The sequence below is a fragment of the Scyliorhinus canicula genome, chromosome 15, assembly GCF_902713615.1.
Source record: "Scyliorhinus canicula chromosome 15, sScyCan1.1, whole genome shotgun sequence".
Taxonomy (NCBI): Eukaryota; Metazoa; Chordata; class Chondrichthyes; order Carcharhiniformes; family Scyliorhinidae; genus Scyliorhinus; species Scyliorhinus canicula.
Window position 1 is genome coordinate 55757712 of NC_052160.1, and position 24621 is coordinate 55782332.

Here is a 24621-nt window from a genome sequence, read left to right on the forward strand (position 1 = left end):
ATCTCCTTCTCCTATTGGTTGGCGATCCACCAATCAGAACAGAGATCTCATTTCAACCAATCAGGATGAAAAGATGCGGGCCGAAAGGCAACGAATCAGCGAGCGGGGAGAGGGCGCTCGGGCAATCAGAAATCGGGATTGTTCCCCCTCCCGCCCACCCAGGGGATTCCTGACCAATCGGACCCCGAGCTGCAGTGGACGGCGCCGACCAATCGGAAGCGCGCTGGAGCTTGCCGCCTGCTCTGGCCGAAGGAGTTGTCCGGTGGCGCCGCCGCGGGGGAGGGGGAACCATCGGAAGCTCCCGTTACAACAGACCGCGCCCCCAAAACAACAGGAAACCTGCAGGAAAGTCAGCGCACAAGAGGCGTTCACCTCATAAAATTTAATTCTTTGCTCTCTTCCGGGGATTAAAAGTTCTTTTGAAGATTTTTTTTACCCCCCCCATCTCCCAAGAAGAAGACGAAGAGAGCATAGGGGATGTGCAGATCTTAAAAACAAACCTGTATCTGCGTGTGTGGACAGAGCGTCCCTGCTCCCGCCCCACTGACTGACAAACTTCAAACTAGTTGGCAAATAAATTCAAATTCGTTCAAGTAAAAGTTTTTTTGAGGGGAGGGGAGGGAGACTTATTTCAATCAGGAGTTGAAACTTGAGTGGGGGACGTTGGAAGATTTGAAGACATTTGTTTTGATTTGTAAACTCCCGCCTCCACTCTCGGTTGGAATAAACTCGCTTGAGGGGGAGGAAGAAACGGCCAGACCGCTGTGGTTAATTATCAACCAGGTGTTTGCACGGGGTGGAAGTTCAGAGGGATTCATTACTGCCGTCTGGAGTTCCCCAATCGGGCTGCCGTGGATTGGAAAGGATCCGAGGAGCCGGGGGGGGGGAGAAAACGCGGTCCATTCGCACCCCTCCGCCCAGTACTCCCCGTGGGGGGAGGTGAAGGCGGTCTGTCGGAGGCAGGGTGTCCGTCCATCCAGGAAATCAGGACTTTGTGGCGAGGGAGAGAGATCCGAACCCTGATCAGGGAGGTGGCAATCGTCTCGAAGGCGGCAAGAGCTTGAATCAAACACCAATCCCCTCCCCAAGGCAATCAGCCAAACACCCACACCAGCTACTCGGCAGCCGGATCGTGGCGTTCATTCACTTTAATATCTATATACATGTTTACTGGGGAAGGAGAATCCGTGAATACCGAAGCGTGTCGGTTGTCACACAGCGAGCGAGCTGGCTGCACTCATCGAGGTGATCAACAGATGATGGGAGACGCGAGTTGCGGGCTGCCCGATGCTCGGGTCCCCGCCGCGCTACTTGTGGCCAGTGAGAGGTATCCGGAGGTGACCGGTACCCCGGAGGCAGCGGCAAGCCCGGGCCCGGAGACGATGATCGGCGACTCACGCAGCCAGACCGGCCGGAGGAGGCAGCGGCGGTGGCAGAGGAGACCGAGCTCCGTGGCGGCGAGCCGTGAACTCATTGTAAACCCTGCGACATCCGCCGTGATCAATCACTCGGAGGATCGATGCCAAAGGATGGTCCTGCGGGGACCGGGAGGAGGAAGCGGCGGGCGCGGGTCGATCCAGCCCCCGAGTCCAGTCCGCAAGCGGGGGGTCGGAATTGCCAAAGAAAACGGGAGTGCGGACCATACAATCAATAACCAAAGGGAAATGAAGCGAGGGCCTTGTTTGGGAGGGGTAATCGATAAACGGATTGGAAACCGAAGTGACGGGATCGGTGCATTGATTATTGGAACGAAATCGGGAGTATTTCGAGGAACAGTCGGATTTGCTGGTGCGAGAGGAAACTTTAATTTGTTTAGATGTTTTTGGAGATGGTGGACCTTGGTGCTCTTTCAGATCCACGTGCTGCAGACCCTGGCCCAAGGTAAGATTAGAGTGCCAACATTCAATTAGTCTAATGTTCACCCCAAAGCGGAGAATTGAAGTGATGTCTTGGGACTCAATTTTATTTGCAAAAAAATCTTACAGGTGATAGCAAGGACCGTTCAGAGTACACTTGTGTTTTGCAGTCCCCTACTTTAAATGTTGACATGAAAATTTAGCAATTTTCCTGCTTGCATTTGGTTAATTTGCAACATGTTAGATAGTAAACAAAAAAGTGGCATTTTACAAGCTGCGTAGAGCACTCAAAAGGGTTAAATGTGAGACGTGGAATATATTGCGGTATCAGTTTTCACAGCTTTACTTTCCAAGCTGACTTTGTAGCATTAAGAAACAATTATCCACTGGTGGGCGAGTTAATGAGACTGCGTCCTTTTTTAGGTTTTTGCCATGGGTACAAAATAAAGAATTGAAATGTTACCAGCCAGCATAAATGAGCACTTCCACTTTTCATTACAGAATTGCAACGCTAAGTAGCAGTATAATGTACGTATTTATTTTATCGATTCAGTGCAATCTCTCAATCTCCTTGCTCTGTAGCTTTCCATCTTGCGTTGTGGAAGTTTGGTTTTTGTTTATATTTTAAGCAGTCTTATCCGCCCCCCCCCCCCCCCCCCCCCCCCCCGCCGCCCATACAAGAAAACTCCGATGTAGCTAGCCGGCAAAAAAAGTGTTTCATAATAATTTTCTGGTGTTCCAGAAAGTATTCGAAACCGGCTTGTTTTAACCCTGTGAATGAACCATTATCGTACCGTATATGGAGAATTGCTGAAGTTCTTTTGCTTGAGGGATATGCCATCGTAATTTATATACATGCCAGCGCCTCGTTTATTCAAGTGCCAGTGTTCTTAAGTTAAATTCGTATCCTTGTAAGAAGCGATATTAATTCAGCACAGAAGGACTTCGACTCGTGTAACTATTTTCACACTCAAATGAACCCTTTAAAATTGGGAGTACCCGTCTGCTCTAACTTTTTTTGTTATCATTTGTATTCCATTTCACTCTTGCTTTGTAATTAGTCCTGTTGTTTTTTAATAAATCTTCACACTTTCCTTGGAGAATCGCTTGAAGTGGTGGAATAATTCACAGGTTGATTAACATCTGACATGCCACAATGTCAACACACTTTTCATGGCAATAACTATCTTTTTTAATAACAGCTGGGCTATGCAGCAGGACATTTTTATAGGCTTCAATAACACAGCGAGGAAGACCACCCATGCCCACCAGGCATCAGTTGGAGCTCTCGTGTCCACTTGCCAGGACTCCCTGGAGGAGTGCTTAAGTGACTCTGTGACATCTTCTGACTCTCGAATGCTATCACTCAGCCAAAGGCTCATACTGTTAATCCTGTTAATGAAAGGTAAATCGTCGATGAGGAAACTACAGATCATTAGTACACTGTTCAAGACCCTCTGCAATTGGAACGTTGGTTTCTATTTTGTGGGATTTAGTTTTGATTGTAAATTGGAAGCAGGGTAGAGACCAGTTGCATATCTCGGGTTTTAACTAAAAACTGTTCACAATCCATACACTACAGTTTCCAGTGCAAAGAATCATAGAATATGTAAACAAAGAAATAAGGCCAATAATCCGTATTGGTGATTTTTTTTCAAACTCTCTTCCAGAAGATTGATTGATTGTAAAATTGCCATTGTCACCCACTGCCATTGTCATTCCACTATTAAGAAGGGTTATGAGGGAGTTATGCATCTATTAGTCTGGTGTCTTTTATAGGGAGATTACTCAAATCCATTAATAGGCACCGAGTGATGCATTTGGACAAGCATGAACCAACAGAGAGTCAGCAAGAATTTTAAGATGGTAAACTATGCTGAATAGGGACGCATGGTAGCACAGTGGTTTGCATCGCTGCCTCACGACGCCGAGGACCTGGGTTCGATCCCGGCCTCTGGTCACTGTCCATGTGAAATTTGCACATTCTCCCTGTGTCTGCGGGGTTCTTACCCCTGCAACCCGAAGCTGTGCAGCGTAGGTGGAGTGACCATGCTAAATTGTCCCTTAATTGTAAAAAGTAAAAACAAATGCTGAACAAACCTATTTGAATTTTGAGATAGTAAAACTAATGTGGTAGAAAAGGGAGAATTAAAAGCTGTTCTTTATGTGGGCTTTCAGAAGGTATTCAGTAAGATTTCACAAATCAGACTGCTTAAGAGAAATGAAAGCACACTAAACTGAAGGCAACCAATAATATGCATAAAAAGTTAGTTCAGAGGCAAAGAGAAAGTATCATTAATATATACTCTAGTTGGAAGGGTATGATGCACAGTGTGCCCCAGAGATCTGTACTGGGGCCGCAGTTTTTTACCATACGTACAAATAATTTAGATGAAGCAATTTACAAGTTTATTTACTGTTCAAAGTTGGATGCACGGTAAATAGTGGGAACAATTAGGCCACAAAGGTTAGGTAAGTGGGCAAAGATCTGCAAATTGAGGATAATGTGAACAATTGCAGAGCTCCGATTTGGGGGGGGATCAGAAAAGATGAGTATACAGGTACAGTAATTAGGAAAATAGAATGTTATGTTTATTGCGAAGGGAATTAAATATAGAAGTAGTGAGGTTACGTTTCAGTTGTACAGGGCACTAATGAGACCACATCTGGAGTACTGTGCACAATATTGGTCTCCTTATGTAAGGAAGGATGTAAATATGTTGAAATCAGTTCAGAGAAGGTTTACCAGACTAATATCTCAAATGGGCGGGTTGTCTTGTGGGAAAAGATTAGACAGGCTTGTGTCCGCTGGAGTTTAGAAGAGGAATAAGTGAATTGATTGAAACATACCATATTTCTGCAAGTTTTAAGCTGCTTATGGAAAAGGACAAGAATGGTGCTCGGGTGAAGGTGTTAGACTGGGCGAAGGCTAATTACAACAGCATTAGGCAGGATCTGGAGAGTGTTGACTGGGTGAGGCTGTTTGAGGGAAAATCAACATCCGGCATGTAGGAGGCTTTCAAATGTTAGTTGATTAAAATACAGGACTCGCATGTACCTGTGAGGATGAAAGATAAGGGTGGCACGTATAGGGAGCCCTGGATAACAAGGGATATTATGAATCTTGTCAAAAATAAAAATGAAGCATTCATAAGGGCTAAAAGGCTTAGGACAGATGAAACCCTTGAAGAATTTAAAACAAGTAGGAAGGAACTTGAGGTAGGAGTTAGGAAGGCTAAAAGGGGTCATGAAATGCCATTGGCAAACAGAATTAATGAAAATCCTAAGGCGTTTTATACATATGGAAAGAACAAGAGGGTAGCCAGAGAAAGGGTTGGTCCATTCAAGGATATTGGAATCTATGCATGGAACCAGAGGACATGGGAGAGATACAAAATGAATACTTTGCCTCGGTATTCACCAAAGAGAAGGACTTGGTGGATGAGGAATATAGGGTAGAGTGTGTAGATAGAATTTACAGTGCAGAAGGAGGCCATTCAGCCCATCGAGTCTGCACCAACCCACTTAACCCACTGCACCTCACTTCCACTCTATCCCAGTAACCCCACTTCACCCCTCACCTTTTTGGACACTTTAGGGCAATTTAGCACGGCTAATCCACCTAACCTGCACGTGTTTGGACTATGGGAGGAAACCGGAGCACCCGGAGGAAACCGATGCAGACACGGGGAGAACGTGCAGACTCCGCACTGAAAGTGACCCAGCGGGGAATTGAACCTGGGACCCTGGTGCTGTGAAGCCACAGTGCTATCCACTTGTGCTGCCCAATATTCTGTGTCATGTTGATATTAATAAAGAGGAGGTGTTGGGCATCTTAAAAAGCATTAAAGTAGATTAAGTCCCCAGGACCTGCTGGGACATACCCCAGAATACTGCAGAAAGTAAGGGCGGAAATTGCTGGGACCTTGACAGTAATCTTGGGGCCTTGACAGTAATCTTTGTATCCTCATCGGCTACAGGTGAAGTTCCAGAGGACTGGAGAGTAGCCAATGTTGTTCCATTGTTCAAGAAGGGCAGCCGGGATAATCCAGGAGATTAAAGGCTGGTAAGCCTTATGTCAGTTGTAGGGAAATTATGAGAAAAGATTCTTAGATATAGGATTTACTCACATTTAGAAACAAATTGACTTATTAGTGATGGACAGCATGGTTTTGTGAAGGGGAGGCCGTGTCTCACTAATTTTATCGAGTTTTTGGAGGAAGTGACAAACATGATAGGCAGTCGATGTTGTATGCATGGACTTCAGAAAAGCCTTTGATGAGGTACCTCATGGTAGACTGGTACAAAAGATGAAGACACATGGGATCGGAAGAGAACTGGCAAGTTGGAAATAAAACTGGCTTGGCACAGAAGACAGAGGGTAGCAGTAGAAGGGTGCTTTTCTGAATGGAAGGCTGTGACTAACGGCATTCCACAGGGAATGGTTCTGGGGCCTTTGTTGTTCGTGGTGTACATGAATGATTTGGAAGAAAATATAGTTGGTCTGATTGGTAAATTCGCAGACGACACAAAATTGGTGGAGTTGTGGATAGTGAAGGGGATTGTCAGAGGATACAGCAGAATATAAACTGGTTGGAGTCTTGGGCGGAGAAATGGCAGATGGAGTTTAATCCGGACAAGTGTGAGGTAATGCACTTTGGAAGGACCAAGGCATGTAGGAATTACACAATAAATGGCAGAACCCTTGTGCGTACTGACAGGCAGAGAGATCTGGGCGTGCAGGTCCACTGATCACTGAAAGTGGCAACGCATGTGGATAAGGTGGTCAAGAAGGCATATGGCATGCTGACCTTCATCGGTCGGGGCATTGACTATAAAAATTGGCAAGTCACTGTGCAGCTGTACAGGACCTTAGTCAGGCCTCATTTAGAATATTGTGTACAATTCTGGTCGCCACATTACCAGAAGGATGTGGAAGCTTTGGAGATAGTATAGAAGCGATTTACTAGGATGTTGACTGGTATGGAGGGCATTAGCTATGAGGAGAAGTTAGATAAACTTGGTTTGTTCTTACTGGAATGACAGAGGTTGAGACTCGACCTGATCGAGGTCTGCAAGATTGAGTGGCATGGACAGAGTGGGTAGTCAGATGTTCTTTCCTAGGGTAGGAGAGTGAAGTACTAGGGGACGTAGGTTTAAAGTGCGTGGGTAAAAGTTTAGAACAGATGTGTGAGGCAAGTTTTTTTTTTACAGAGTGTGGTAAATATATGGAATGCGCTGCCTGGAGAGGTGGTGAGAGCAGTTATGTTAGCGATATTTAAGGGATATCTAGACAAATATATGATGAATAGGGTGAGAATGAAAGGATACCGACCTCCGTACGTGCAGACTGTTTTAGTTTAGGCAGATACCACGGCCGGCGCAGGCTTGGAGGGCCGAGGTTCCTGTGCTGTACTCTTTTTGTTCTTCTTTATATCAGACCCTGAGGAGTCTTCGCAAGGTGGATGTTGAAAAGATATTTCCTCCTGAAAAAGAATCTAAAGCAAGTGTTACTGTTTCAAACAATGAACCTATCATTCAAAAATGATCGATCATTTAAGACAGGTGGGGATTTTTTTTAAAGTCGTGAGCCTTTGAAACTCTCTTCCTCAAACGAGAGTGGAAGCACAATCTTTATTTTTATGGCAGAGGTATATAGATTATTGAGGGGTGAAAGGTCATCAGGGTAGGGGGAAAGATGGAATTGAGGTTACAAATCAGATCAGTTATGATCTTATTGAATGGTGGGTGGAGCAGGCTTGAGGATCCAAATTGCTCACTCCTAATTCACGTGTTCATAAAGTTGTGAAGGAATTAAAAGATAGTTGAGAAAAAAAATAAGCCTTTATCTCGAGGGGACTTGAATGCAATAGGGTGACAGTAATGTTGCACTTGTATAGAGCTGTGACTATGTCAAATGGAAGGTAAATGTTCAAATCTGAGTACCACGCTTCAGGAGGAAGTATGTACTAGATGTGGAGGGATGCAGAACAGATTCACAAATTCATTCTGGGGTTAAAGGGTTAAATTAAGGACAATTTGTGTTGGTCAGTCTTGTGTGGACCATTGAGTTTAGAAGATTAAGGAAGGATCTAATTGTCAGAGATCTTCATTCTCCCAGCTCATCACAGGATAACATCTGGGATGTTCTAATTGTAGTGTTTAGGATGACCTTGACTTTTCTATCTCATGTTGGTCCGAGAGGTCAAGTATCCTTTATCCGAAATCTTCGGGTCCGATTGTGTTTTGATTTTCTGATACCATAAGACGAGGCCTACTAGCATTGTGATAGTCCTGGCCTAGGATAGCTTGTATCTAAAGTAAACAAAATGACTAGAAAGGTGAGATGTATCCTTGAACAATAAATACAGCGTACCTGTAATTTTCCACCCGTGGCGTTCTCAACACAGGCAGATACCACAGTGCTGGCTATGAGACAGATCGCCCTTTAGAACATATAATCCCTACAGTGCAAAAGGAGGCTATTCGGCCAATCAAGTCCACACTGATCCACCTACCCCACTCCCAGCCCTTTCCCCATAATACCGTAACCCCACCTAAACACATCCCTGGACATTAAGGGGCAATTCAGCATGGCCAATCCACCTAACCTGCACATCTTTGGACTGTGGAAAGAAACTGAAGCACCCGGAAGAAACCCACGCAGACAGTGGGAGAAAGTGCAAACTCCACACAGTCACTCAAGATCAGAATTGAACTTGGGTCCCTGCTGCTGTGAGGCAGCAGTGCTAACCACTGTGTCATCATGCTGCCCTGTACTCGATCTGCAATTCTGCTTAAAGGAGACAGTTGAGAGTGTCGATGTACTCTGCTGGGAAGTATTCTTGAACAGCTACTCCAGTTTCAATTATCAACCTGTCACACATCTTATTCATTCCCATTTAGGGGCACTTTTTCTACCGTATTCACTGTCATCCTCGTCATCACTGTTTTTATCTTGACGTAACACAATTTCTGCAATCTCCTGCCAGTCAGAAAATGCATGACAGGAGCGTTGTCATCAATGTTAAACATTTTCTTGATATCCTCTGCCTCCAACGTATTCACACATCATTGATTTACCTTTTACGTACTCGCTGGTTTACCATATTTCTTTTCCACAAGAACCTCAAAGTCTTTGCCAATATTATTACCTTCAGTGAACATTGTTATGGGCCAAAGGTTGTGCCAGCCATTGGTCACGGTGCCTTTATCAACAAGGCACGAGCAGATGCGTAGATGGCATTCCAAATTCTAAACTTCTTTTGGAAACCTTCCAACCCCTGGCCTCTATCACAGCACCAAGCATCATGTTCAAGGAGGAGTCCTTGTATTTCTACTTCATGGACCAAAAGATGCCTGGACCACTGGCTGAATTGATGTTGTTGCATTGCGGGAAAAGTAAACAAAAAAATATTGTTAGAAGTCTTACAACACCAGGTTAATGTCCAACAGGTTTGTTTCAAATCACTAGCTTTCAGAGCACTGCTCCTTCTTTAAGTGAATGAGGAGGTGGGTTCCAGAAACATGTCTATATATGTATATATTATATATATAAAGTCAAAGATGCAAGATGATACTTTGAATGCGAGTCTTTGCAGGTAATTAAGTCTTTACAGTTCCAGATGGAGCAGGTTAAAGAGGTGTGAATTGTCTCAAGCCAGGGCAGTTGGCAGGACTTTGCAAGCCCAAGCCAGGTGGTGGTGGTGGTGGTTGGGGGGGGGGGGGGGGTTGTGTGTGTGTGCGTGTGTGTGTGCGCGCGTAATGCGACATGGCAGGGTTGCGTGGTGTCGTGGATGCTGTTCTGAAGGCTAGGTAGGTTGCTACCCAGCAAAAACATTGTTCTTCACCAATAGTTCTGCAAGGGATGAGCTGAGCAATTGTCCAGGAACAACATGATATTCAGTTTTATTCAAGACCAGCTAGCTGACAATGTGTACGTGCTTGTGGTTCAAAGCAATTGTGAAGCCAATTTGCAAACGTCCATGGTTACCCAGGCTCTTTTATTGGCAGAATAGTGAACAAACAGGTAGTGTCTGAACTCCCTTGGAAGCACCTGGGGAGTTTGCAGCCAATTTACATTTGTGTCTGCCAGCCACATTGGCACAACCAAGAACAGTCAACCTCTTTGTAGCATCTTTAACACCAGTCGGTGCACACTCTTCTCGGTCATTGCTAGCATTTTCTTGGGGACGCACTTGCACAGTAGACTTGTTTCGTCACCATTGTAAATATGTTAAGCCAAGAAGGCTTTCGCCTGAAATTAGCATAACGTAATGCGTTATAATCACATATTTTCAAAAACTTGTTCCCATGACACTTGAATTTCTGAAGTCAACTTCAACCTGTCATGTATTGACATGCACCTTCAAGCCTCATTCTTTGTAGTTTATCTTAGCTTGCTGCACGATCAATGAAAACCTTTCACTCCTGCGCTGATCAATCCACTACATCATAACACGATTATGATCATCCAATACTGCTTGGGGATACCATCCCATACTCTTCCCTCCATTGCCTCAGTTGGTGCAACAAGTCTTACTTTTTTGCAGTTGCTACAAAATATGTGTACTTATCTTATTGTTAGCCATATAGCTAGTCTTTTTTTGCTATGTTTACATTGTGATTTTTGTGATATACCATGCAGACAAGCAACTAGATTTCCCATGCTAAAGTTCGGGTGTGGTCAGCAAGGTTCATGTCCGCTATAGTTGTATCGGCTTGGGTCTGAGAATTCCTACGCTAAAGGTGGGTGAGCTTTTTTAAAAAATAAAAGTGCAGTCTGTAGGTGTGTTTAGTTTTCGGATTTATGGATAAAGGATACTTGGACTTGTATTAAACAAATGACTGATTACTTCCTTGGATCACTCATCACTCACCCCCTTCCAGGCCCCAACCCTTTGGTATCTGGGGGGAAAACTATCCACCAGTTATATTTATTAAAAAAAAATTTAGAATACCCAATTCATTTTTCCAATTAAGGGGCAATTTAGCGTGGTCAATCCACCTAGCTTGCACATCTTTGGGCTGTCGGGGCAAAACCCACACAAACACGGGGAGAATGTGCAAGTTCCACACGGACAGTGACACAGAGCCGGGATTGAACCTGGGACCTCAGCGCCGTGAGGTAGCAGTGCTACTCACTGCACCATCATGCTGCCCGTACGTTTATTTCTAACTAAAACATAGAATTTATCGTGCAGAAGGCAGCTATTTGGCCCATTGAGTCTGCACCCGCCCAAGCCCACACCTCCACTCTATCCCCGTAACCCCACCCAACCTTTTTGGACACTAAGGGCAATTTGGCATGGCCAATCCATCTAACCTGCACATCTTTGGACTGTGGGAGGAAACTGGAGCACCGGAGGAAACACACGCAGACATGGGGAGAACGTGCAGACTCCATACAGACAGTGACCCAAGCCGGGAATTGAACCTGGGACCCTGGAGCTGTGAAGCAACTGTGCTAACCACTATGCTACCGTGCTGCCCTTGAATTTTTGAAATCCACGCTACCTTGCATTTTGGAAGTTATTGACAGAACTTCACCCTCCTGTCCATCTTATAGTGTCCTGGTCCTCATTAAAACAGTTACTCCCTCTTTTACCCTGGCCCTTTCTTCTGGTACAATCCTCATCTCCGCATCCCTTGGACTTGAGGAAGCAGACTTGAAAGGATAAAGTGGACAATTGGTTTAGCCATCCACTGTCAGATCTGGCTGGACCACTTAAAACATAATTAGGTTCTGCTCCCATCCAGGATCATTCAGGAATACAAAGATAGTCCCTAATTTTTCTTTTTGCAAACTATTTTCTTCTTCCCATGCTGTTTCCATCCTTGCCTCCAATTACAGTGTAAGGAGTTCACTGATGACTCTCTCACTAAGATTGAGACAATCTGATCAGCTCCCTTCCCTTCCACTAGCTCACATGGGTAAACTTCCTTTTAATGCTTCCCCATACCCCTGCCCAAGCTCTGGACCCACATTTTTGTCTAGTTTTTCTCAAATCCCCCACTGAGCTCACTGTGTCCATGAGACCCACCTCCTATTCTCTCTGTTGCGACCAAACTGCTGATCACCCAACTTTCTAGCCCCTATGTTAGTTGATATTGTAAACATTTTTCTTTATTCAGTAAGTATCCCTTACCCTCAAGGAAACAACCCACAACCCTATCCTCCTTGGACTAAGTAACTGTGGGCTAAACAGCTGGCTTGTAATGCAGAACAATGCCAGCAGCGCTGGTTCAATTCCCGTACCTGCCTCCCCGAACAGGCGCCGGAATGTGGCGACTAGGGGCTTTTCACAGTAACTTAATTGAAGCTTACTTGTGACAATAAGCTATTATTATTAACTACCACCTAATCTTCCCTCCTTTTCAAAGTCCTTGAACATATTGTCACCTCCCGAATCCATTCACCTTTTTCCTGAAACTCCACATTTGAACCTCTCCAAGCACTTTTCCACCCTGCTGCAGTACCGACTGGCTCGTATTAAAGTCACAAATGATATCTAGTGTGGCTGTGACAAAGATAAACCTGTCCTCCTTGACCTGTCTTCAGCCTTTGACATGGTTGACCATGTCATTTATTTCTCCAACAAGTCTCCTGCCACCCAGCTGCTCTCGTATGGTTCTATTGTCTTTCTAACCATAACCAGAGAATCACTTGCAACGACTGCCCTCCTTGATCCAGTATCATTACCTTTGGGGGTCCCCTAAGGATCTATGCTTGGTCCCCTTGCGTGCTGGCCCCTCTAATGACATTGTATTAAAAAAACTTGACTAATTAAAGCATTCCTGACTGGCCTCCTGCATTCCATCCTCTGTAAGGACATCAAAAACTCTGTTGTTAACTTGCACCCAGTCCTGTTCTATCACCCATGTACTCATTCACCTACATTGGTTCTAAGTCAAGCAATGTCTCAGTTTAAATTTCTCATCTTTATTTTGAAATCCCTTAATTGCCTCACCGCTAACTAGCTTTGCATTTTGCTTGAACCCCAGAACCTTCTGAGATATCTGCGCTCCTCCAAAACTGACCTCTTGTGCAATACCAATTACAATTGATCCACCAACATTAACTCTTCAGTTACTTAGGCCCAAGCTCTATAATTCCTTCTCTAATTCCCTCTGTCTCTACTAATTTTCCTATTTTATGATGCTCCTTGAAAAACGAGCTCTAAAACTAAGCTTTTGGTTATCTGACCTAATATTTCCTTGTGTGGCTCGATACATATTTGGTTTTAAAATGCCCCTGTGACATGCTTTGTTGTCGATTGTAGGAGTTGATTGGATTGATGGAGAGAAACTATTTTCTCTGGGGAGCTCAGAACAAGGGGGAATAACCTTGTATTTGGGGCGTGGCTGTTCTAAGTCAGGAAGCACTTCTTCACATGAAGAATAATGGAAACATAGAACACTATTCTCCATGGAGCACTCCTCTCCATAAAGTTATTAAGGCTAGCTCAAGACCTAAATAAGAGAATTGAGGGCCATGGAGCCAAAGTGAGCAGACGGAGTTGACACTGACCAGCCTAGTTTTCAGTTCTTATGATAAACCTCTGTCACATTATTATTTCTAACAACGAAGGTGATGTTATAAGCCTTCATAATCTTTAACTTTGAAGTACAGTGAAAACATTGAATTTAGCTGGCTATACTGTTGGAATGTAAAAGACTTTTGACTTTGGTTGTGAGAAGCACTTTATAAATGCAAGTCATTTTCTCAATGAAATCTGGTTTTTCAATAAAATGTGGACCCATTGTGTACTGGCAAGGTAATTGTGGCCTGTGGTATGTTCGGGTTATTTTGCCGAAAAATATAATAAATCTGAGAAATTTTGAAGTGACCAATAACAACACCACTCTTGAAATTTAATGGCTTGTTTGTGGTTCCAGATATGTTTCCTCTGAGGTTATGGTGTTTTAACCAAAACCCCTTTTTAAAAAACTCACTGGAGTTCCAAATGCATAGACTGAAACGTTAGTCAAAGAATTGTGTTGAAAGCTTGAGAACAAAAAAAATACATAACTCAGCTTCATGGCCACAAATCAAAATGCTCCCCTTTTTAAAAAACAATTTTTAAAGATACAGCCGCAGTATTAGCTAGTTAGATTCAATACTTGATGTACTTAAATTTGCCATCTAAAGGTAGTAAAGCTGTTACCAGACGTGAGACAGTAGATCAGACTGAGAACACTTAGTATCAGAGGGGAAGCATATTGGAAAGATTTCAGAAATAAAGGGCATACAATTTAGGGCATACAATTTAGGCTTCCATTCAAAGATGCTGGTGGAATTGCATCTCCTCACTCATCTTTCACTGCTCATTGGAAATTGGACAGCATGCCAATGGATTGGAAAATGTACAATGACATCTCCCTTGAATAAAAAGCAATGAATCTTCAGTTTGCAGACTGCGGAGGCTTTCACAGTTATGGGAAAAATGATCAAGGCTTTAATGAAATATAGGAAAAGGTACAATTTAGAAATGAAGATTTTGAGCACCGGCATGGGTTCAGAAGGAACTGTCTGCATTTGAAAAATTAATGATTTTCTATGAAGTTAATGACTAGGTGGATAAAGATTTGGTAATGTATGTTGCCTCATATGTGGAATTTGAGTTAAGACCATAAGATGTGGAAACAGGAGTAGGTCATTTAGCCCCTCAAGCCTGTCCTGCCATTCAATAAGATTGTGGCTGATCTGTGACTTAACTCCGTATACCTGCCTTTGACCTATATCCCTTAACAAAAACCTATCGATCTCAGATTTCAAATTAACAGCTGATCTAACTTCAACTGCTGTTTGTGGGAGAGAGTTCCAAACCTCTGCCACCCATTGAGTGAAAGAGTTCTTCCTAACATTTCTCTTAATGGTATTGCCCTAATTTTTAGACTAGCCCCCCTTGTTTTAGAATTTCGACCAGTGGAAATAGTTTATCTTTATCTACCCTGTCTTTCCCTGTTAATTTCTTGAATACTTTGATCACAGTGGGTAGCATTGTTGCTTCACAGCGCCAGGGTCCCAGGTTCTTTTCCCGGCTTGGGTCACTGTCTGTACGGCGGTATATACTTGCTCTGTATCTCATGAAGTGTTTCTTTAAATATTCTCCACTGAGGGCAGCACGGTGGCGCAGTGGTTAATGCTGCTGCCTCACGGCGCCGAGGTTCCAGGTTCGATCCTGGCTTTGGGTCACTGTCCATGTGGAGTTTGCACATTCTCCCTGTGTTTGCATGGGTTTTGCTCCCAGAACCCAAAGATGTACAGGTTAGGTGGATTGGCTAGGCTCGATTGTCCCTTAATTGGAAAAAATTAATTGGGTACTCTAAATTTATTTAAAAAAACATTCTCCATTGATCTTCAGTCGTTTGAACCATTAACAGATCTTCCCAGTTTACTGTGGACAGTCTCTGCCTCATCCTGTTAATGTCAGCTCTGCCATTTAATGAAAAGACTGATACAATATGATATAATCCTCAACTTCACTTCCCTGCCTTATTCTCAGAACTCTTGATTCCCTTCCTGGTAAGAATTCCACAGATTCAATCCTCTCCGAGAAGAAATATCTGAAATGGGCGACCCCTTGCTCTGAGATTGTGCCCTCTGGTCCTAAACTATCCCATAAGGGGAAACAGCCTCTCAGCATCCACCCTGTCAAGCCCTCTGAGAATCCTACATATCTCAACCGTGTCACCTCTTCTTCCAAACTCCAGTGAGTACAGGCCTAACCTATTCAACCTCTTCATAAGAAAGTCTCTCCAAACTGTAATCAACCTAGTGAACCTTCTCTGGACTGCCTCCAATGCCAGTATATCTTTCCTTGGATAAGGGGACCAAAATTGCTCACAGTATTTCAGATGTGGTTTAATTCGTTATTTGGCTATTCCAAAGTACTTTCAATTCATTACATTTTCAAACATAGTCACTTTTAGCAAATAAACAAATAGACAGCCAAATTTTATACAAACTCGGTGTGTGTCGGACATGAGAATTCCCCTACTTTTAAAGATCTCTGCATGGGTAAATGTGACTTCATTTTGAGATCTCATCTAAAAGTGACACATTCTTAGTATTGTACTGAATTGTTAACCGAGCTTATTTGCGCAAATCTTATCATGGGCCTTGAACTTGTCTTTTCATTCAGAAATGATTGAAACCAGTGCGCTAATTGGACAGTTGACGCAGAGAACAGGCTGGTTCTGAAGGTGTTTGCCTATAACATAGGTGACCAAATAGTAGACTGGATTGATGAAATGTTGACAGCTGAACAACAAAAGATTATGTTGTTCAAGTAGAAACCAATTATCTGTGGAATCTCATGAGATTTGATAAAACTTTTCTAAATGATCTAGAGAGGAATATTGTAATCCTAGCCAAAGAGTTTATAGGCTAGGCCAATGGGCGGAGCGGTGTCAGATTGAATAACTGAATATTAATTGCCATGTTAAATGGCACCATGCTTGAATAAGTAATACATTTGAGGGGTTGAATGGATGGGTTGCTAAATTTTTTAGTTCAGCATTCTTAGGAAGTGAAAAAAGTACAGATTGGATGTCCCAAAGCTGGCATTACCTGGACCAAAACCATGCCGGATTTTGGATTTTCCCAGATTTTATACTCCCATAATTATTACTCTATGTCATCCATGGTCAATTGTTTGCCCAGAATTGCAAGAGAGCATAAACCTTGAGAAATGCTTGTGCAAGGAAGTTTGATTATTAATCTTCAAGTATTCCATGATGTTCATCATCCTGCTTTTCACGTGAGCACAGCAATTAGACCAGCATGTCATTTTAAAAATGTCTAATTTTCAGACAACCAGATTTTGGACATCCAGCTATTAAAATGGTGCAAACTATGCAATGTTTAGCTAAGGGTATCGAATAAGCTTAAGGTTGAATTTTAATTCACTTTGGTGAGTGAATGAGGAATATTGTGCTGTTTTGGCCTTCCATGTTGCAGGAAATATATTATTGGAGGGAGTGCATAAGAGTTTTGAAGCGGAGTTCTGAAAAACTTAATTATGGGGAAAGGTTGTCTACACTGGGGCTTCATTCTTTGGAGGAATGAATTCCCAGGAGAATGGACAGGGATTGTCTCATCAGAGGTGTCAGCACATGATGTACAGTTGGGAGGAAGTGACCTGGAAGTCCAAAACAGTTCGATTCCGGGTTGGGTCACTGTCTGTGCGGAGTCTGCACATCCTCCCCGTGCGTGCGTGGGTTTCCTCCAGGTGCTTCGGTTTCCTCCCACAGTCCAAAGATGTGCAGGTTAGGTGGATTGGCCATGATAAATTGCCCTTAGTGTCCAAAATTGCCCTTGGTGTTGGGTGGGGTTACTGGGTTATGGGGATAGGGTGGAGGTGTTGACCTTGAGTAGGGTGCTCTTTCCAAGAGCCGGTGCAGACTCGATGGGCCGAATGGCCTCCTGCACTGTAAATTCTATGATAATCTATGATTAATCTAGGACAAAGGTTCAGCACAACATCGTGGGCCGAAGGGTCTGTTCTGTGCTGTATTTTTCTATGTTTTATTAACTCCAGACCCCATAAAGTTTCATGGTGTCAGGTCAAATGTCAACAAGGAAACCCCCAGCCGATCATAGTCTCCCACTCATCCTCAACTGTTGAATTGGTATTGCGCCATATTGAACTCCACTTGGAAGAAACATTAAGGGTAGTAAGACACAATGTACTCAATAGGAACTTCAATGTATGAGTGGCTCAGCAGTATCAAACTGGTTAGCTCTTGAAAGACATAGCAAGGCTGGGTCTGACCAGGTGGTGAGAGAACCAATACAAGAAAAAAATCTACTTGATCTGGCCGTCAGCAGTCTGCCTGTCATAAATGCGTCCATGACTTTTGGAGGAGGATGCCTCAAGTCCTTTATTCACACTTGTGTTACCCTCTGTCATGTGATACCACACGGTGCAAAATGGGACAGATTCTAAAACGTATGTACTAGTTTAACTGGTTATCCATGATATATTATGGGCCATAGCAGCAGCAGAATTGCATTCCACAGCATTCGGAAGTCTCATGGCCCTCTCTCTACCCATTATCATCAAGACAAAGGTTTAATGGGGGAGTGCAGAAAAGCATGCCAGGAGCAGCACGAGGTGTACCTCTTTAAAAAAAAATGTTTAAAACAAAAATAGATGCTAACTTGATGTAGGTGCAACATCGGCCTTCAAGCATGCTAAACAGCAGAAGTAGCACACAAAAGACCGAGCTAAGCAATCCCACAACCAATGGATCAGATTGAAGTGTTGCAGTCTTGTTGCATTCTGTTGTGAATGGGGTGGATAATGAAACAACTAATGAGAGGAGGAAGCCCCGATAACAGCTCCAACCTCAGTGATGGTAGAGTTCAACATGGGTGCAAAAGACAAATTTGAAGCATTTGCAACCATCATTAGCTGGATTTGCTGAGTGGATAATCTATCATGGCCTCCCTGAGATTCCCACTATTGTGAATGCCTATCTTCAGCCAAATCGATTTCACTGAGTGATATTCAGAAACGACTTGAGCTTGTGCTGATAATTGGCAATTATCATTCACTCCACAAAAGTGCCAGGCAATGACAATTTCAAACAAGAGAGAATCTAGCCATCTTCCCATGGAATGCAATAGCTTTAGCATCACTAAGTAGCCCACCAATATCCTAGGGTTCTCCTTTGACTAGAAACTGAATTGGATGAACCATATAAATACTGGCTACAAGAGAGGTCAGAAGTTGGGAATTCTGTGGTGAGTGATGGACACTACTTGATACCTTTCAACCTGTCCATCATCTACAAAGTACAAATCAGGAAGGACTGCATTCCACTTGCCTAGAACAGGGTTTTTCAGCAGGTGGGTCACAGGGTGGTGTTCATGCAGTGATCTCAATCATGGGAGAAGTGCCCAACAGCTTTACCGGCCTTTTTATTCATAACGTTGGCTGCTGCTGGTTTTTAAATGGGAAGGAAATGAGGCTGTGTGCAGTCTTTTGGCCAGAAGCGGCAGTAGTGAACAGGTCACATGCCCTGCACGTGCACTCATTATAAAGTGCCTGGATGTATGTGCTTTTGGTGCCAAATCACAGAGTTGAGCTTCTTCCATTTTCTAGCTGCTGGCATGTAAAGCAAATGGATTGTGAAGCTGAATCATTTTCTTACAAGAGACGACCGGAGACACATATAGGCAGAGTATCTATGACCAAGATCTCTCTCATCTGAATCTGCTGGAGAGTGCTGCACCGAAGTGTCCAAAGCAGGACAGAGCAGTGCTGCTGTTAGCTCTGTACAGAGTTCCAGGGCCTCTAGTTAACATCCTACAGAGAAGAAATTTAATTCTGGAACAAAGGAGAACAAAGATGATTTCTGAGGTATGAACATAGAACAGTACAGCACAGAACAGGCCCTTCGGCCCTCCATGTATTGCCGAGCTTTGTCCGAAACCTGCAAATAAGAAAGTAAACCCCATGTGCATTATACGCAGCGAAGTACTGGCAAATGAGAGAAGTTTCAGATTTTGAAAGTGAAAAGGAGATTGAAATATTCCTTTTGAAGTTGAGAACCTTAGAGTTAGTTATTAACTTGGAGCTGATTCCAAATGAAAAAACTAAGCTGTTGTACCTGGCCTGTGACAGCATATTAAAACATGCCAAAAGCCCATGACGCTATCAGCATTCTGGAGTAGCATCTCCAAGGAGTGTCCAGTGCTGAGTAAAACTAGCATTTTGTTGTTATCGCTCTTCACAATGACCTAATATACAACATTGGATTTTTCATTCTCACAAAGATGAAGACTGCACAAAGGAACTGGCTGAAGTCTGCAGCTGATATGTGCATTTCTCTCTGTTCCTGTGGACCTAATTAGAGTGAGATCGTGAGGATCAAGCAGGCTCCCCTTTTGCATTAAACATAAGCAAATGTAGAATGGGTCGCCAAGGCCGGCTGGTTGGCAAAAGTGGAGGGGGGGGGGGATTTGAAAAACACTCACCTAGAAGAATGCAGCCCCACCAACATGGAAGGAACGCAACACCATCCTGGATTAAACAGCCTGCTTGATTGATATTTCACCCCAACAAGACCCACTTCCTGTACCACTGACTCATTGTGGCTTCTCTTGTGTATGATCTACAATATATATTACATCAACGACTTCTGCGTATCCTAATCCACAGCTCCTTGTTTTCTAGATGGACAAGACCAGCAGATGCATGGGCACGCCACCTGCAAGTTCCCCTCCAACCCGCACACGATCCTGACTTAGAACAATATCGCTGCTCCTTCAGGGTCACTGGGTCAAAATCCTGGAGCTCTTACCCTCCCCCTGCATTAAGTACACTATGCATTGCCAGCAGTTCAAGAAGATGACTCTCCACTGCTTTCGTGAGGGCAATTTGGGGACGGACAATAAATGCTGACCTTCCAGTGACATTCCCAACCAATAATTATTTTTTGGGAAAATATCCTAGTCTCATTTCTGATCAGCCGTTGCTATGTATTGTATGTTATTGACTTTAACCTAACCTGCTTCTGTCAGTGTTGGTGCGAACTGACCATTCGGAATAGAGAAAAAGTGACCTAGGTTTTTTTTTCTCCTCCTTGTCTTGAGATGGAGGAATTGGACTTTACATCGTGCTAACTCCTGGCAAAACTTTATTTTAAGATGGGATTCTGGTGCAGTAGAGAAATTTCCCCATGCTCCATCACTGTGAACAAACCCTTCCCTTTCTCAACCCCTTTACTGACATATGGCTTTAAAGATAACGATAAGAACCATGGGCAAAGGGGAAAACTTCTCAGATACCTAACAACTGTCCAACATAAAATATCAATATTAGTCTGAATTTATAATGGCTGATATTTAGTTGTAATTAATCATCATAGCAATTTATTTTCCGTTCATATGTCAGAGGATAAATGGCAAAGAAAATTACTTGGTCCTGAGCAATTTTTATTTGGACATGTGTATATGGGGATTGTTTTCACACCATTATAAATGCTTTTATTTCCTAGGCGAGTTGTCATAGAGAAGGTCGACTTCAAGAATAGATGGTTTGTGTACTTAACAATTTGACCCCTGATCTTTTTCTTTGGAATTTGGATTCCTTCAAATCATAGTGCCAGAGGTGAAAATTGCTAAATCTTGACAGATATGAGAACTGACATTGTGAATGGATCCTTTCACTCATTCCATATGGTTTATTTGAAGGAAAACTGTTTCTGGTCATTGTATTTCACATACAAAAGAAAATAATTCATGAACTGTCTCTACCTTCAAATGATGCTGTCAGTGGTTTCTGGCACTTAAGTGCTAAAGAAATTCTCTGTATGAACTTGCAGTTACAAATACAAGATCAGAACAAGATTATTGATCCAGAGCTAGTTTTTGAAAAAAAGTTTTATGGCTAGAGATTGGGAACTCCCGTGGAAATTGCAACTACTATATGTACCTGTACATTTTCCAGCAGGAGTTACTATTGCCAACAACAGGAATCTGGCGGTCTCCTCGGGAATGCCGAAGCAAATTGTCATGTTGCAATTGCCACCCAAGTTGAAATGAGCTAACTTCGTATTGTCCAAAGAGTAAACTTCTGGCATTCATCTTGTCCAGAGCACTGTCCTATTGAGTGAACTCAAATCTGATTTTTAACAACAAATCTCTAAAAAGAAATCAACACGTTATCCAATTTATTTGAAGCACTTAATCGTGAAGGTCAAATGTAAAGCATTAGGCTTGAACTACTCAGAAATAGCATTTATTTCATGTTAATCAGTACAAAACAAAATAAAAACATTTGCTGAGATTTCAGAATTTTGTTCCCCCTTTATGACCATCTAATGGATGGTTGTCAGGAATAAGACATCTACGTACCTTTTTGTTGTTGCCAGCCCAGTGATGAATTGATGGTGGAAAACTTTCTGGTCATTTCTAAAGGCTTCCCTGTTTTAAAAAATTGCTTTTGCATTTCAGTAAGTTAATCTGTAACAGTCACATGACATGGTAGAAGTTTCTAGATAATTAATGTAAATGACAGCATGTTTTCTTTTTGGTGTAAGTTTCTCTGTTTCCACTCTTGTCTTTATCTTTAATATTTACTTTACGTTTGAGCACTTTATCCATTGCTACCTAAATACATTTTTTGCTATTCCTAAACTTTTGGTTTATATTTGCTTTTTTTGTCCTTTTGATAACACCTTCCATCACTTTTGCTGATGACGAAGAGTCGGCTGATAAGGTGGTAATTGGCTGGGTTGGATTTATCCTGCATTTTGTGGACAGGACAAACCTGGGAAATTTTCACATTGCTGGATAGATGCCAGAATTGCAGCTGTACTTAAACAGCCTGGCTGGTAGTGTGACTTGTTATGGAGCACAAGTCTCGGGTATTGCTGAGACTTTGAGGGCCCATTGTTGTTGCAGTGTCCAGTGTCCTCCGCCATTTCTTGATATTGTGTGGAGTGAATGGAATTGGCTGGAGACTGACATCTGATTGATGCTGGAGAGCTCAGGAGGAGGCAGACCTGGATCACGCACTCGGCACTTAGAACCATAGAATTCCTACAGTGCAGAAGGAGGCCATTCGACCTATCGACCTGTCACCAACCTTCCAAAAATACACACTACCTAGGCCCACTCCCCCACCCCATTCCCGTAACCCCATCTAACCTGGACACTGTTGGACTGTGGGATGGTAATGTGCGTTACAAATGCTTCAGCTTCATTTATGGAACTGATGTGCTCGGTTCCCCCATCATTGAGGATGGGGATGTTTTGTGGAACAGTTTGCTCCACTTAATGCTTTAATTGTCTACCGCCATTTACCGCTGAATGTGGTAGGATTGCAGATTAGTTTCTGCTCTGGTTGTGGGATTGCCTAGCTCCGTCTTTCGCATGCTGTTTCTGCTGTTTGGTATGCAAGTAGTCCTGTGTCATCAGGTTGACACCTCATTTTTAGGTATGCCTGATGCTGCTTCTGGCATTCCCGGTTGCCCAAAATCAATCCCCCAACTTGATGGTAATGGTAGATTGGGAGATATCGATAGTTGGTTAATACAATTCTGCTGCTGATGGGCATCAGTGCCTCATGGGTGCTTAGTTTTGAATTGCTATATTTGTAAGAAATTTATCCCATTTAACAATAGTGCTAATAACGACATAATACATTGTTTTGTCTTGCTGCAAATCCTTGATGTATCCCATTCTTGTTGCCGATGGCTTTGATTGACCAGATGAGTATCATTACGTTCTATTTTCCAGTTTGGGTGACCAATAACAGATGTCATGCAGGTTTTTGTGATTTTACTTTTGAACTTTGTTGAAAATGCATGTTTGGATGAAAAGTACCTGATGTGCCTCTGTGGGATTAGCATCCCATGATTAACTGACCCATTTCAAAGGAGGATCCTGCCTTTTCGTCAAACCTGTTTATCACATTGCTAATTATAATTTGAAGGTATATTTGGAAGTGTTATCTTTTATGGACCATTCAGAGTCCTTTTTCTTAATGGTCTGCGTGTTCTTGCACATGCTATCCCCTTCTTTCCCATGTTAATCGAGCATGGTGTTTATCCACTAACCAGCTTCTTTCCCCCTCTCTTGACTCTTGTAAAATCTAGTTCCCCCAGCAAGTTTTTATTTTCAAAAGTAATTTCAAGTGCCTGATTGAAGATTGTTTATAAATCCAATTTTTATTTTAGATGCTTGACTTGTGGGAGGAATCTCTTTGTTTTGTTCTGCACAGGAAGTAACATGGCAGTTTTCCAAGTGCATGCTCTATAGGTAATGGCAAGATGTTGATAGTGCAGGAAGAAGGGATCAGGAAGCAGATCATGTTGGTTGCCTGTTTAAAATAGATCGTTTACAGCACAGAGGGTGCCTATTTAGCCTGTTGTGCCATTTGTGCAGTCTTTTTGCAAGAGCACCTTGCCATGTCCCATGCCTCTGCCTTTCCCACATTGTGTTATTTTGAGACCAAAGCCTCCATTTTTTAAATATAGGTAAGAAAAAAGTTAGTTGCACAATAACCTTTGGGGTTTGTTTTCAAAACTCTGCATAGTTTCAGATACATTTCAATATTAATGTTTGTTTAGGTGCTGCTGAAAGATGCAGCTTGTCCAATCCCAAAGACAGTTTTCACACCGCATTGGCTATTGGGAACAATCCGCCTATGAGCAACCAATGCACTGAAAGGGGGGGAGAGCAAGGGCAGGAGAGCAGAGATAGAGGTGTGTTTGTGTGCAGCCCTCCTAATATTAAATGAATCATTTGGCCCATTAAAATGACCAAGGGCTCACTGCGCTGAGGTCCCAGGTTCGATCCCGGCTCTGGGTCACTGTCTGTGTGGAGTTTGCACATTCACCCCGTGTTTGCAGGGGTTTCGCCCCACAACCCAAAGATGTGCAGGGTAGGTGGATTGGCTACGCTAAATTGCCCCTTAATTGGAAAAAAAAATAAACTGGGTACTCTAAATTTTGAAAATAAATGAGCAAGGGCAGCACGGTGGCACAGTGGGTTAGCCCTGCTGCCTCATGGCGCTGAGGTCCCAGGTTCGATCCCGGTTCTGGGTCACTGTGTGGAGTTTGCACATTCTCCCTGTGTTTGCGTGGGTTTCGCTTCCACAACCCAAAGATGTCCAGTGCAGGTGGATTGACCGTGCTAAATTGCTCCTTAAAAAACAATGCATCGAGTACTCTAAATTTATTACAAAAAAGAAGAAAAAAAATGACCAAAAGAAAGTAAAACGTCAGTATTTGTTGAATGAGAATT

At 43.1% G+C, this 24621-nt stretch overlaps 1 protein-coding gene across 3 annotated transcripts in view; it reads left to right on the forward strand.

Moving 5' to 3' along the window:
• Positions 1-273: 273 nt before the first annotated feature.
• Positions 274-24621, forward strand: part of sdk1a (sidekick cell adhesion molecule 1a) — a 1043142-nt gene continuing 1018794 nt past the window's right edge. For all 3 annotated transcript variants that reach the window (XM_038820122.1, XM_038820123.1, XM_038820124.1), the window contains exon 1: positions 274-1881. In XM_038820122.1, coding sequence (XP_038676050.1) covers positions 1164-1881 — 718 coding nt within the window. In that variant the 5' untranslated portion in view covers positions 274-1163. The remainder of the gene's footprint in view (positions 1882-24621) is intronic.